Source organism: Doryrhamphus excisus, chromosome 22 (genome assembly GCF_030265055.1).
Source record: "Doryrhamphus excisus isolate RoL2022-K1 chromosome 22, RoL_Dexc_1.0, whole genome shotgun sequence".
Lineage (NCBI taxonomy): Eukaryota > Metazoa > Chordata > Actinopteri > Syngnathiformes > Syngnathidae > Doryrhamphus > Doryrhamphus excisus.
In genome coordinates, this window is record NC_080487.1 from 7,530,369 (window position 1) to 7,547,068 (window position 16,700).

A 16,700-nucleotide genomic window follows, 5' to 3' on the forward strand; every position below is an offset into this window, starting at 1 on the left:
GCGAGGTACACCCTGGACTGGTGGCCAGCCAATTCACACTCACATTCATACCTATGGACAATTTGGCGTCGCCAATTAACCTCATAACATTTTAGGTCAAATAAAGTCAACTTATTTGTGAAAAATATAATGACACTTTCAACGAAAAAAATATTGTTTCAGGACCATCAACATAAAATATCTGTACAGGAAACTGGATTGACAGGGGTGCTCTTATTTTGGTAAAAGGTGTAATTTCCGCATCCGCCACGGCTAACGCATGCTAGCTTTGGGTGAAAGCTTTTGTACGAGTGGTGGGCAAAGAAGTGCCGGAGCTTCCAGCACGCAGCGGCATCCTCAGCAGTAAGAAGCCGCAGTGCAGCAGCGTTGAAGCCGGTACTACCTCGTCTCTTACTGGGGAGGGGGGGACTCTTGAAGTGAGTTTTTGTGTTGATAATTTCCGACTCGGAAGAAGTGCGTAGACTTGAATGTTTTTGTGGTGACCGGAGCAGGAGAACCAGCGTGGAGAGCAGCCTTCCAACTTTGTAAGCCTGCTTTTGGCTTCACGAGAGAGGCGTTTGCTTTCCGAAGAGACTCGTAGATGTTTCTCCTTATGTTCGCTGTGGGACTTCTAACTTCGTTTAAAAAAATAACTACATAAAGGTTTACTTTGTGTAAGCAAAAAACAATCCATTTAAAAAAGCCCACCGGACGAAAAAAGAAGAGCGGGGATAAGTGGATGTACAAGGGACCATGGATGTGACAGTTTACCCGCCTCCCCCTCAGCCTCTGGCCGCGTCAGACCCCACCAGACTGGGACAGCTGTCTTACCCTGACCCGGCCTTCGGGACCAACAAGGTAGGGAACACAAACGAGCAGGAACCTTCTTGTGTTACTCATTGTCTGCATGATGAAAGTCACCTTTGTGTCCCCCCCCACTGTTGAATTAACTGTGGGGGTATTCATCTGTCTTGCCCTGCCAATTAAATGGTAATTAATTACTTTATTGGGCTGGATTTAATGAAGGCAGACACTGCTCTCCCTGTCTATGGTGATGGACTGTGATTTCGCTGTAATTAAGCTTAAACAAGCACCGGAATATGCTACATTAGAAATGTTTGCTACCTCTCTGACCACAGAGCTTAGACTTTCTCCATCTTGAGGTCAAAGGTCGTGGTCAGAAAACTGCAACTCAAGTAAATGGAATTTGATTTCCAGTTCTAGAAAAGTATGAAAACATATTACAAGACTTTTACCACCATTCTGTTTTCTGAAAGATCAAATTATGAAGAACTGAAAAGAAAGATAAGGATGAATGATGTTTTTCTAAGGCGCTTGCTAGGTCAGCTAAGATGTTGTAGGCGATTCTTCCTGGAAAAACAGCTACTGTACATTACCTTGGTGGAAATGACGTACAGATTCACAATCATGAGAACAAACACGCCATTCTATAATTTATTTACATGATACTAAGGCTGCAGCTAACCATTATTTCATAGTGGATTCATCCGAAGCTTGATGTTTGGATTAATGGAGTGATTAGACTGTGGTTGTCTCAGATGTTTCATCTCTTCATCAGTTCATGCCAACACAATTCTGACCAGGTAGGGCATCCCTAGTCAGGTCTGCTTCTATGGATGTTAAGGAAAAAGAGTTGATGAATAGGAAAGTGAGAAAGGTGGAAGAGGTGTCCGCTGTGGACCAGGAAGTAGAAAAGATTGGTAAAGATGAAGTGAGAAGAGCATTGAAAAGGATCAAGAGTGGGAAGGCACTTGGTCCTGATGGTATACCTGTGGAGGTATGGAAGTGTCTAGGAGAGGTAGCAGGAGAGTTCCTGACTGGGTTGTTCAATAGGATCTTAGGTGGTGAGAAGATGCCTCAGGAATGGAGGAGAATGGAGTGTGTTGGTGCCCATTTTTAAGTACAAGGGTGATGTGCCGAGCTGTGGCAACTACAGAGGTATAAAGCCAATGAGCCATTCAATGAAGTTTTAGGAAAGAGTAGTTGAAGCTAGAATGAAGCAGAATGGTTTCATGGCTCAAAATAATACGACAGATACAGTATTTGCTTTAAGAATGTGAATAGAGAAGTACAGAGAAGGTCAGAGGGAGCTGCATTGTGTCTTTGTGGATCTGGAGAAAGCCTATGACAGGGTACCTAGAGAGGAACTGTGGTAGCGTATGAGGAAGTCCAGAGTGACGGAGAAGTATGTTCAAGTTGTACAGGACATGTACGTATGAGGACTGTAAGACAGTGGTAAGATGTGCTGTAGGTGTGACAGAAGAGTTCAAGGTGGAGGTGGGATCAGCTCTGAGCCCCTTCCTGTTTGCTATAGTGATGGACAGGCTGACAGATGAGGTTAGACAAGAATCTCCATGGACTATGATGTTTGCAGATGACATTGGGATTTGTAGTGAGAGTATGGAACAGGTGGAGGAGATGCTAGAAGAGTGGAGGTTTGCCCTGGACAGGAGAGGAATGAAGATTAGCCCCAGCAAGACGGAGTATATGTGTGTGAATGAGAGGGACCCAAGTGGAAGAGTGAGGTTACAGGGAGAAGAGATACAGAAGGTGGAGAATTTGAAGTACTTGGGGTCAACAATTCGGAACAACGGAGATTGTGAAAAGGAAGTGAAGAAGCGTGTGCAGGCAGGATGGAACGGGTGGAGGAAAGTGTCAGGCGTGATGTGTGATAGAAGAGTTTCAGCTAAAATGAAAGGAAAGGTAAACCAAACTGTGGTGAGATCAGCCATGTTGTTTGGTCTTTATGCAGTGCCACTGGGGAACAGACAGGAAGCAGAACTGGAGGTAGCAGAGGTGAGGATGCTGAGGTTCTCATTGGGAGTGACCAGGATGGATAGGATCAGGAACGAGTACATCAGAGGGACATTACATGTTAGAGGCCTTGGAGATAAAGTCAGAGAGGCCAGACCAAAGACCAAAAAGGAAGACCAAAAAGGAGGTTTATGGATGTAGTGAAGGAGGACATGAGGGTGTAAGACAGGGTTGGATGGAGGCGGTTGATTTGCTGTGGCGACCCCTGAAGGGAAATGCCACTGCTTGCTTTACAATAATGTCCACCTATAAAGTGAATTGTGAGGCTACGATGCTATAAATACGTGCACCTCTAGTAGTGGACTTGGTGCTTGGAGAGCCTGTGGGCATGTTATTGTAACTAATACGTGCATGGAGCTCCAGAGGCAGGCCATTGATGCCTGATTGGGATGCAGGAGCTTTACATTCACCTGTGACCTCCAGATGTGCTAACGGCGTTGTTGCTGTTTGGATGTAATGTGCTAGCAATGCATTGATTGGACGAACGTACTGTCAAACATGGCAACCTGCAGCCTCTATTGTGAAAGGATGACGTGATTGCATGCATCTACGCAGTTGTCAGAGAGTGTTTGTTTCAGGAAAGGTAGAGATGGAAGATTGAGAGGCTGTGGATGGAGCGCTAGCAGTGTGGTTGGTTGGGGGGTAGGGAATGGAGAGAGAGAGAGAGGGAGAGAGAGAGAGGGGTTGTTGGGGGTAGGGATGTTGCAGATGAGTGTGGTTGTAGTGGGGGTGGGGCCATAAGGTTTGTACTATATTTCTGTCTGTGTGTCTTCTGATTCATGGCTCTGTCGGCCTGATAGACCAGATCATATTACTGTGTGCTGGACCAGAGGGCCAGACACTCTGGGGCAGCACAGTAAGGCAGAAAGAGAGGAAAAGTCAGATGAAGAAGGAAGAAAAAGGAACAAGAAGGGTAAGGTTGTGTAAAAGAAGAACAGAGGAGGCGTGTCCTCCACATGTGTTCATGTATAGCTGCAGCACCAGATTTTTTCCACTTGACTTGAGTGGAGGAAATCCTCGGCACAATTAAAAGATTCCATGTATAAGTACAACATCATGCATGTGATTATCAACCATGACAGCCCGCTCTCAACTTATCGCCATAATGCTTTGGACGTGAAACACATTTAGCTTTGCCCGGTGCATCATCAACGCTCGGCGTCCGTATCAGTGATGCACGTCAAAAATACACTTCTTACTGACTCGAGGGTACTTGACAAAGACTCAAAATCACTAGCTTACACAAGTTTGACTGACTCACGGGTGTTCAAAGAATATTTGACTGACTTACAGGTGTTCAGTGAAGACTCGAGCTTGACTGACTCACGGGTACTTGACAAAGACCCGAGTATCACTGGCTTATATGTAATCGATGACAAAGACCGAGTTTCATTGACACATGGATACTGGACAAAGGCTGGAGTTAGAATGACTCCCAGGTATTGGAGCATGATATTATTTCTACACTCTGATATAGTCCATGGGTGTGAAGGTTGCTGGTTCCATCCTCCATTCTACCATAGCCATGTTCAAGTGTCCTCGGGCGAGGCAGAAGAGTACACCTAAAAGTTTAATGCTTTCATAGTACACAAGTTTTACTTTGGTATACATCACATACTACAATGCACCATTTCCAATCCTACCCCCTTCTGGGTTTCGCATCAATAGCTAATTGGTACATGCATTCACTTCCTGTGAGTGAGTACGGACTATGTCATATTTTAGTCCCATAAGAAACGCAGAATGAGGAGTAATTGCAGTAGTATTCCTCTTCCCTGTACTTTGTAAGCATCAACTGTGTGTGCTTTTTCTTGAAATGACTCATTTTAGTGCATGGTTGCAGTTCCTTACTCAATCAGGGAAATGTATGTTGGATATAACGCATATACACAATAAGCTGGATATAAGTATTACCAAATAACTTCATTTTACTTTTATTGAGATTCAGGGATCATCTGTTTTTATTAAAGCATCAGTTTTGGTCCCAGTATTGACCCCTGGGGTACACCAGGTCATACATTTAAACTGGCTGATGTACAGTATATTCTCCTAGCAATGTCATGAACAGATTGTTTGAACCTGTAAGATGAGTATGCTGATGATGCTGGAAGGAATCTGGAAGGAAATTGCCCCTGAGGGATAAATAAAGTGTTTGAAATTGAAGTAGGAATTGAAAGCAAGCATCCATGATGGTTTACTGGAATAGATGCATCATGCACTTATGCCTTTTGGCCCTTGCCGATAACCTAAAGACACTGGTTCCATTACGTAAGATATATCTGATAGGCGCAATGTCCTGTCTTTCCTACGTGTGACAGGGAAACATCTCTTCTGTTTCTCTGGCTGTTGTTTTTACTTCCCATGATGGATTGGAGGGAATAGAAGCCTTGGATGATGAGAGGGTTTTCAACCTGAGATTAGTGTCTTCTTCAATCCAGCATGGTGTTATCGCACACACACACACAGAGTTCTTTGCAGGCAGGATAACAATGTTTTCAGTGAGTTTGAAGTCTTAAAATCATAAAAGTAGTTTTTCTCTTGCAGCACAGTGGTGTAGTGGTTAACATGGCTTGCTCCTCCCCCTCCAACCGTCCTGTAGCTTGATGTTGATGTTCTCCTTCCATTGCAGATCAACATTTGCAATAAAAGTGACTGTAGTAGTAATTATTAGACGAGATTCACCTCAGACTCCACTTTACCAGACTCGCCTCAGTTGCCATGGTTCACTTGCAACATTTGTTTGGACGGATTTAATGAACAAAAATAACGCATTAAAGAGCTGATATGAGCTGATATGATATTCTGTGGCTTTCTGGATAATAACCAGTTCTTACATTAATAGCTAAAGCATTGTACCAGCAATAAACAGTACTCTTATGTGCTATTTTTGTTGTCTTCATTATCCATCCATCCATTTTCTGTACTGCTTATCCTCACAAGGGTCACCTGTCCCAGCTGTCTTCGGGCGAGAGGCAGGGTACACCCTGGACTGGTGGCCAGTCAATCACAGGGCACATATAGACAAACAACCATTCACACTCACATTCATACCTATGGACAATTTGGAGTCAACAATTAACTTAGCATGTTTTTGGAATGTGGGAGGAAACCGGAGTACCCGGAGAAAACCCACGCATGCACGGGGAGAACATGCAAACTCCACACAGAGATGCCAGAGCGGAGAATCTAACCCAGGTCTCCTAGCTGTGTGGCCTGCGCGCTAACCACTTGTGCAGCCGATGGATTATTTATGGATAATAAAAATAATTTCAAATTTCAAATTTTGAAAGTGTAAAAGTTGATGAAATGATTACATAAAAATAAAACTGACCAAAAAACAAATGTAAAAAAATGACTTCAATAAAAACATGTAAAAAATGTAATAAATATAAACAAACAACAAAGGACTTGAATAAAAAAAACATAAAAAAATAAACAGAATTCACTATAATTTTACAAAATAATAAAAACAAAATAACTTTAATAAACTGTCAAAAATAATTTTAAAAGACATAAATGTAAAAATGACTTGCGACTAGAAGTCCCGTCATTGATTCCAAGCAGTGTGTGTCCTTACCTCCTTTTGGTAAGGAGGATGGTGCCATGCTCGCCCCCACGGCCACTTCTAACCTGAACCCTGGTGCGGGTCCATTGCTGGAGTGTGCTTTCATTTAGTTGAAGCACAAAGATGATGAGAGGAGATGAGAGTCTTGTGGATGAGGCGTGCCAAAAGGAACAGATGGATGGAGATGGAGCAGCACCGGAAGAGAATCATTATCACAGTTTCATTTCCAAAACAAACGTATTGCATCCAACCCTGTCGTGCAATCATGGCTGCATTCTTGCCGGTGTTAAGGACAATGACGTGCATGACTTCAGAATTACTCAGGAAAAGCTTTGCTTGTGAGCGGTGTAACAGTGCTTGAATGCTGAGTCGTGGGTTAGGTTGTCTTCATTGAACACGTTTTCACTTTCTTGGAAATTCCTACTATTACTCCGCTGTATCCTGTTTTCCAGGGGTCGGCAACCTTTACTATTAAAAGAGCTATTTTACCTCCTTGCCCACTAAAGAAAAATAGCCTGGAGCCGCAAAACGTAGGTTTAAAACAACGCTGCTGGCGACCAACAGTTGTGATGAGCTGACATGCTCAGCCAATTGGGGATCTCCCACGGTTTTGGCCGTCAAATTTGGAGGGAATTTTGGCGTATCAAAGTAGTTCAGAGAAGAATAGACCAGTTGATTGAGTACTCTTGCTAGTATTGTAAACTTACCTGATTTGTTTAGTCTGACGTAAACAAGTTCCCATGCCAATGTTTTTTAATTACCTCTAATTTATTTTTTAGAAATGTCAAATAGCTCTGACTTTTTTCCCCTCCATGTTTACCCGTGTGAGAGGGAACTGAATTAGTCGCTCCATCCCACCCCGTTCCATCCCATCCCATCCTCGTCTGGGTGAAAGCGATGAAATGTTGAACATTTTTCAGTTTAGTGGGATCGCGTCATAAGCCAGAGTGTGCACGATGACATGCACAAACAAAATTATCTATTCCATCCTTACACAATAGCTTTGCTTGCTTGGACTTCAATAAAAGTATCAATAGATTGAAATAAATCTTGGAGAATGGCATAAAAAGGATTATAAATATAAATGAAAATACAAATGACTTCAATGTGTAAAAAGTGTACATTTAAATGATTTAAAAGTGTAAATTCATACTAAAAGAAAATAAAAAATGACCAATAAGTGTAAAAAATAATGTAAATATAAATAAAAAGGGACTTCAACAAAGTGCAAAAGAATTATAACAAATATATAAAATGAATTAAGCTCAGTAAAAATACATGAAAATATATACAAATCAAAGACTAAAAAATACTTCAAATAAAAAACAATTCAAATAATTCAAAATAAAAATCACTAAAATAGCTTAAAATCACATACAAATAAAAATGACTGACAAATTTATATGACTGAATACTCAGTCTTCAGTACTTCTGAGTACAAGAAGAAAGAGGAAATTGTTGGAAAATGAATACAAAAACAGCAGAGAAGAAAAAAGAATACAATCATTTTTTTCTCATAATATTATGACATATATATATAATGACAATTACTGACTAGATTATTATGACTAGACTATGCCAAGGGGCTAATATAATAAACAGCTGCCGGATGCAAATGGCCTCTGGGCCACCCCTGTGCTAAAGGATATGTGAAGAACGCATCTCCAATGCTCACACACGTGCACACACACGTGCACACACACATGCACACACACAATCTACAGTCAATTGGGTTTAGCAAATAAAAAAGCTGTTTATATTGTTGCCGTGGCAACAAGAGAGAGAAGCATGAAATGTTGAGCTGACCTATCACAGCTGTGTGAATCTCTCTCTCACTCGCATGTACCCATGCGCGCGCGCACACACACACACACACACACACACACACACACACACACACTCATACACTCATACACTGTGCCAAGTTGATTGATGTTCTCTAATGCACTTTCAAGTAAACTGAAATCTCTCCAGTCCAGAGCGGGCAAATAAACGCAGATAAAGCCTTGGGGGTTGAAGGTGGTCTGGGGGGGTTATTTACATGTCTTTCATTTCTGCTTAACCACAGATGCTGTGTTTACATCTGCTAGAAGTGACTTAACTCTATTTGGCGTTTCCGGACTGATGCCCGCCAATCCCCCCCCCACCCCCCCAACCCCCATCCCACACTGGACCTCTGGACTGGATGCAGCTTTGCTTTTTCATGTCAGCAAACCTTCTCCATTGTCCTTTTCTGTCATCCTGATAGTCTCTCCACCTTTCTCCCCCTTTCCCCCCCCCAGCTCCGACCCTGACCCACTTAACTGGCTGCTTGTTATTCAAACCTTTGCTCCCCCCCCCTACACACACACAGATGAGAGAGGGTGGCATGACGATGAAGAGGGACGTCGATCCCTGATATTCTTTCCACATGTTGGAGTAAAAAGAAAGCTTAAGGAGGACTAGACAATGCCCCCCCCTCTCTGTAGATACTGTATTTGGGCCATGCAGATGTTTATTGAAGTGCGGATATAGGTGTGAGTGTTGGTAGAGGTAGCTGGTCCGGCATGGCGTAAAAAGACAGCTCTGGCTTGTTGTGAAGTCATCCAGGCCCCCTTTCCCCTTACCTCTTCATTTCTCCCTCAGCCAACCTCTTCATGGCTTCCACTCACTCCCAACCACTTGCTGACAGAGAAATACTAGGACTTCACTGCACGATCCGTATCCTGATATCTGAGTCATGATACCATGTAGTATTGCAGTATTACCTCCTCTAGACATGAAATAACACCCCTATAGTCACCTTTACAGTCCTATGACCCAATATAATAGACATAATACAAGAAAAAAGACATTAATGACCTTCTAAATACACTTTTTGACATTATTAGAGCTCACTAGACATGAAATGACACCCCTGGGGTTGTGGGGCTATGTTGGAGCTCATCCCAGCTGACCATGAGGGTGAAACATAAAAAAACATAAGACATACTAGACATAAACAAGACCTAAGATGGACTGAGATGTTAGCATTGGGAGAGTTCCTTGTGTTTTTTCTGCACAGTGTACTGTAAATGTCCTGGGAAAAGTGAGCATGGATCGGTCAGTTAACTGATCATGAAGAGTTGGGAAATGGATGGCCGATTGGTTGTCAGACAATGGAGTGCAGTGCTTGGCGGCAGCCAGCAGAGGCGCTGTTGGTGAAGTTTGAACCTAAAATACTGCATTCAAAGGCCTTGACTTCAACGTCTTGACATGCAAATGTCAAAACCTTTGACATGTGACACCTCCTCTCGAACCATCGTTTCCATTTATACTTTCACCTGGTTTTCACCCAGTTTTTAAAAATTAGCTGTTCATTCTTCAGTTCAACGACGTCTGTTTGTGTCTACGGCTCTTTACTCGAAGGCTCTGTTTTGGCTTTCTGTTGACCCTGTAAGCCTACACCTCATTTTCATAATACCCAGCAGCTGGCGAATGGATGGGGCAGTTACACCTGTCTATCCACCTGTCTACCTACCGACTTGTGTGTGTGTGAGTGTGTGAGTGTGTGAGCGTGGAGTTAGCCTGTTACTTTGCTCACCTGTTCAAACAAGCATCCACGTTAGTGTTTGACAACCAAAACAGCCAAAAACCAAAAGGATAGCCTCCTCTTCTCCTGTAGCAGCGCCCTGAATCCATGACCCCTTTGGCACTCAAAGATCTTTATCCTTAATGGTGGTCACCACAGCCAATACTGATGTTCATTTGACTTCCATGGTGACGGTGCAAACAGTGTCTACCGTTGAAGGAATGAGAAATAACCAGGTTACTCACATTTATAAGCGCACCCTGTTAGTTGAACATCAAATGACGAATGGATAAAAAGACTGTTGTGTCAGTTTTAGAGTTGAGATACTCAAATGCATTTGAATTGCATTGCTGGTGATGTGTTCAGCTCAGAATAAAGTTCTAAAGAGGCGACAGAGGCTATGTGACACTGGGAGCTACACTGTGCCGCCGTCTGTCATAACAGTGAGCGGTGGCTTGCAATGATGCGCATGCATTATAATAATAAATAATAATAATTTCTAAAATATATTATAAAATAATTTATTTCATTAATTACGTTAAATTTGTAGCACAATTAATGAAATAAAGTATTTATATATTATTTAAATATTAGTGTAATATTTATATGTTATTAATATAATATAATAATTAATTCATTATTTATCTAATTCATTCATTCATTCATTTTTTACCGCTTTTCCTCGCGGGTTGCGGGGGTGCTGGAGCCTATCCCAGCTGTCTTTGGGCGAGAGGCGGGGTACACCCTGGACTGGTCGCCAGCCAATCACAGGGCACATATAGACAAACAACCATTCACACTCACATTCATACCTATGGACAATTTGGAGTGGCCAATTAACCTAGCATGTTTTTGGAATGTGGGAGGAAACCGGAATACCCAGAGAAAACCCACGCATGCACGAGGAGAACCACTGGACTGCCGTGCCGCCCTATTTATCTAATTATTTTAGTTATTTTTGACGGCTAATATTTAGCTAAAAAACGCTAAACAAATAGTCAAACAAATGCTTGTTTTACATGACAATAAACAGTTATGCACGCATTTGCAACTGAACTGTGACGTTTGTGTTCAAATGTCCCTTCAGTGCATAACCTACTGCATGCTACAAACCCCTTGCTTCATTTGGCTTTATTACAGGGGAACTTTTGCTGCCTTGTGGCCGTTTTTCACAGCTCAAAAAGGCGGCAAACATGATCTCTCCTATGGTGCACTTGCATCATCACCTAAGAGCCTAAGAGACGAATAAATGCATGTTTGGGAAGTAAAAAGACTGTACGTACGTACTGTATGATGTTTAGGTGCTGGTTAACATTGTATCTCTTTATGTCTTCTCTCCAGTTGGAAGGGGACAGCACCTTCCTGAGCATGCAAGAAACGGGCCTGGACTATGTTTCCACCAACCAGGTTAGTCCTCTTCATGTCTTGTTACACCCGACTTGGTGGACACTAGGCCGGGGATGGTTAGGAATTAAAGAATCGATTACGCAATAAATGAGAAGGAAGTGGATCATTAATATATTGCCATGTGCATGTGTTCCATAGAACACCGGCATGAACAGTCTCTTTGTGTGGTCGGGTGGAGGCGGGGCTGCTAGCATACACACACAGTGCAGAGTGTGACGTGGGGAAATAAAATGAGTAGATTGCGATATATTGTCAGGTATTTATCTCGTAGACCCAATCTCGCATATTGTCTACATAAACATTGTTACATAAACATACATAAACATACATACATACGTAAGAAAAACATCCTGAGGATCATGGAACTAAAAAGTCACATGGTGGACCCCCACAAAAATTATCCCATTGGCTGTCCTTGATGGCTTTCACCATCGCTGGAGTTAGCTTGGCTGCTGGATGCGCGTCACGGTAGCAGTACAGTATATACCAATACAGTACATGTATCCTATAATGCTATGAAGAAATCCCAGGAACAGTACCAGAGAGAGAGAGCGTGTAGGAATGTATGATTTGATGTTTTATTCATAGTGTTGTGCCATACAGGAAGATGGGGAGTGGGTTATAGAATGAGAAAGTGCAGTAGTGTATACTGTATGTTAAATCATGAAATACTATTCTACCAAGTCGTAGCTGGTTGTTTCAGTGCAGTATGGCTGGTATGGACATGTGGCGTGTTCATGATGGACGCATGCCGTTCTCTTATCGTGAAGCACATTTGCATATGAAGTAGTTGAATATTGGAGCAATATTGGAGAAAATAAATGAAATGGTAACATACCGCATGAAAGAAGTAATGTTACACACTATGTCATAACATAACATCAAGTATGGAGCAGGGTATAGGGTATAGCAAGGGTGGCCAAACCTGTTCCATCCATGCTAAAATACCAAAACACTCATGTAGATATGAAGAGACTTGGGATATTAAAAGGAACAAACAGCCTGCATATCAGCTTTGTGTTCCAATACTATTGTTCACATGATTTGGTCGTTTATTCTCATCATATTGTCACTTTATTATTGTAATATAACTTCTTCCCAACTGTATTGTCCAACAATAGCAACTTTTCATTTTGTTTCTGCTATTTTTTCCTTTTAACTTTTCATATTCTGGCTTCACTCTCTTCATATTGTGTCTTTTTTCTCTCTCGTAAAATGACTGCTCTTTTTCCTTTATGGCTGTGGTTTTGGCGTACACCTGTACTAGCTGTTGGTGCATATGAGTCCAGCATGAAGTGGAAGATCCCCTCTTTGCTGTTTGACCCCTGACCTTTGCCCCGCCTCCTGGCCCATCTCAACCTTTTGTTTGTTTGTCTCTGCCCTTCTTCCCTCAGTTTCGTGTGCCGCCACCCCCCCAGCCTCTCAGCAAGGCAACACCTCCCAACCCCTCGTCGCAGCACTGGAGGCGGGACACGACTGTGGTCGACACACACCGTCTCCCCTGGGTGAATACACACACACACAGCGATATGATCAACTAGTTTTTGGGTAGATAGGAGGGCGTATGACATGAAATAGCACCCATATGGTCACCTATACACTCCTATTACCCAATATAGTAGACATAATAAGAGAAAATAAGACATAAAAAACCTGTTTACCACCTTCCAAATATATCTATAGTCACATTTACACTCCTATTACCCAATACAGTAGACATAATAAGAGAAATAAGACATAAAAAACCTGTTTACCACCTGCCAAATACATTTTTAGCATGATTAGAGCCCTCTAGACATGAAAAAGCACCCCTATAGTCACCTTTACACTCCTATTACCCAATATAGTAAACATAAGCGAAAATAAGACCACCTTCTAAATACACTGACATGATGAGAGCCCTGTTGACACGGAATAGCAACCCTATAGTCCCCTTTACACTCATATTACCCAATATAGTAGACATAATAAGAGAATATAAGACATAGAAAACATTGTTACCACCTTCTAAATACACTTTGACATGGTTAGAGCCCTGTAAACAAGGAATAACACCCCTATAGTCACTCCTATTACCCAATATAGTTGTCATGAGGCATTCTTAAATAATCTTCAATTGGGATCAACAGTTTTTTTTTTCGGACCGATACCGTTTTTTTTTTTCATCACCCTTAGCCGATGGCCGATTTTGCTTGGGCTGATATTTGTGGCCGATACTGCTTTTGCTCCTTCAATTTACATGAAAAAATGACAATGATAACAAATATTCCAGGTCTTAAGTTTAAAAGAAATATTTATTGAAATGTAAACACTGAACACAGTAGGATTCAGCTTTCTTAAACACACATTTGAACGGCATTATCAACAAGGAATAAATATTCAACAATGTGCAAAACATTTCAGTCGTAGTTTAAGTTTTATCTAGCATTGATGTGATGACTGCTCCTCCGCAGTGAGATGCACACCCCCCGCCTCCAACACGCAAACACATCACACTGACACAATTTAGTACGATATCTGCTGTTATTTGATAGCTGCTCCAATTCATTCTGAAATGAAATTTTCATTTTGAAAAATTATATTTTAGAATGTGCCGTGGGCCAACAAAACAACATCCGAGTGCCGCAAATGGCCCCTGCGCCATGCTTTGGACACCCCCTGCTGTGCGTAGAGCAGTTGAAAGGAATATTTTGTGTGTGTGAGTGTGGAGTTGTGGGAAGTAGGCTCATTTTGAGAAGATTGTATGGGCAAAAGGACTTAATCCTGACTACATTAGTCTTCCTAGAAGATCCCAGCCACGGCTTTTGTGCCAGCATGAATGAGAGAGAGAGAGAGAGGGAGAGAGAGAGAGACAAGGGCACTAATTTATGCGCCGCATGAAGAAGTAATGGAACAAATAGGACGGACAGACAGACACGTCTCATTTATGCACAGCTACCACTGGAAACAATCTTTACATCTCTGCTGGATGTGTTGCTCTCGTCAAAGAATCATCTTTGTGTGTCTCACGTTTCACTCATGAAGCCCTGCGATGTCACACTTTCTTCACCGGTCCTTGAACTCACCATTTTTGTGTTCTTAAGTCCAAAAGTGAAACTGATGCCAAATATGATCATTATTTCCCCCTACTGTACACATTTGAAAGTCAGCATTCGTTGCCCTGCCAAATTGTGGATTTTTGGTGGGAAAAAAAATAATTGTCACGTCCACGTTTGTTCCACAGAAAACACATCTCATTCGGCCGAAGTCACTAATCATTTAGAAGTACGTGTAATGCAGGTGAAAAAATGTACAGCACGCATGTTAGAAAACACACCATATTGTTATGCAGAACAACCACTGGAAACAATCTTTACGTCTTTTATGTTTGACTCAAGATTTCACACTTTGTTTGCCGGTCCTCAAACGCACCATATTAATGTACCAAGGCACAAAAGTGAAAAACTTGTAGTCAATATAAAAAATGAAAATGTTCAAGCTACTCAATTTTGTAACATTTATTTTCATAGATTTCAAGCCAAACAAACCAATATGCTTGTTTTACCAGAACATGAACAAAATGCCGGAAACCTGAATAAAAAGCAGGTTTATCAACCTCTGCTGTGTCCCTACACACATCCACACATCCGCTGCCCTCTGAGCACAAACGCAGACATTTTTTTAGGCACGTTTTGCAAGGTACAAAACTTGTATCACTTAGGACTGGAAGTCCCACACACGGCGCAGCAGGGGCAGAGGGTATCTGCGTTTTAAAGCAAGTATCGGCCGATATCGAAACTGTGATTTTTTTCACTGATTTGCGGTTATGTTATCTTGCTGTCTGTAAACTCTTTGCTATTGTCACGCGTAAAAACACACCTTCCCACCACCAACGTTCATTCCACCGCAAGCGTATCTGTCATTCAACTGGCAAGTCAGCAGTCGTTGTTGGTGAAAGAGAAATCATGGATGAGATTAGAAGAGCGGGAGAGCCAGCGAGGGCCGTGAAGGAGAAGGACGGAGAGAGACGAGGAGCAAAAGAGAGGTAGAGGGAGAGAGTGGTGTGGCCAGCCAAGCAGAAAAGCTGTCAGTCCCCATAAAAGATCTCCTCTGTCAGATTAGAATTCTCTTTCTTTCAACCCTCACATCTCTCACTCTTTCTCGCTCTCATTGCGCCTCGCTCACACAGTCATTCATCATATATGGAAGTGCTAGGTCAGGGGGGCCGTTTGTGGAAAACTTAGCAGGAATAAAGTCCAAATATTACGAGAAAACAAGTCATCTAAAGCCAAATAGAACGCTTTCTTGTGAGAGCTACTCATTTTTGTAACATTAATTTTTTTTATTGTCAAAAAAGGCAAAATATGATGACAATAAAATGTGAAAAACTTTTAAACCTTTAAAAAAACAACAGCAGAAATTGAAAAAAACCCACAATCATTTATTATAAGAATAATACATTTTGTTGTGAAGAAAACGACCATGTGCTGAACTCACATGCTGCCGATGTGGACGAGGAGAAACGGGGAACTCGTTATTTGCTGATTGTATTTTTCATATGTGCATGATGTTTTTATGTTGTGAAGCGCTTTGTGACTTTGTCTGTGAAAAGCGCTATAGAAATAAAGCTTACTTACTTACTTACTCAGTATGTACAGTAGTGGCATGGATATATCATATGTACAGTACTGGCATGTGTATACAGCATGTACAGTACTGGCGTGTGTCCATATCAGTACTGTACATACTGATATGGATATACAGTATGTACAGTATTCACATGTGTATACAGTATGTAGAGTACTAGTATGGATATACAGTATGTACTGTTCTTGCATGTATACACAGCATGTACATTATTGACATGTGTATACAGTATGTAGAGTACTAGTATGGATATAGAGTATGTACAGTTCTTGCATGTATACACAGCATGTACATTATTAGATAGATAGATAGATAGATAGATAGATAGATAGATAGATAGATAGATAGATAGATAGATATTACAGTATTGTACAGTATTGACATGTATATACAGCATCTACAGTACTAGTATGTATATATACAGTATGGAGAGTACAACTATGGATATACAGCATGTACAGTTCTTGCATGTATACACAGTATGTACAGTATTGGCATGGATATACAGTATGTACAGTACTAGTATGGATATACAGTATGTACAGTAATGGCATGGATATACAGTATGCACAGTACTAGCCTGGATATACAGTATGTACAGTACTGGCCTGGATATACAGTATTTACAGTACTGGCATGGGTAGGCCTGTCACGATAGCATATTTTGTTGATGGATAATTGTGCTGCAAATGATTGTCGATATTCCATATGATCGATAACATTTGTAATTGACATGTC

General features: G+C 41.6%; 1 protein-coding gene across 1 annotated transcript in view; it reads left to right on the forward strand.

Annotated features, from left to right (window-relative positions):
* Positions 1–285: 285 nt before the first annotated feature.
* Positions 286–16,700, forward strand: part of tox (thymocyte selection-associated high mobility group box) — a 28,834-nt gene continuing 12,419 nt past the window's right edge. The window contains exons 1-3 of the mRNA XM_058062584.1: positions 286–837; positions 11,271–11,336; positions 12,731–12,841. Of these exons, the coding sequence (XP_057918567.1) occupies positions 733–837; positions 11,271–11,336; positions 12,731–12,841 (282 nt within the window). The 5' untranslated portion in view covers positions 286–732. The remainder of the gene's footprint in view (positions 838–11,270; positions 11,337–12,730; positions 12,842–16,700) is intronic.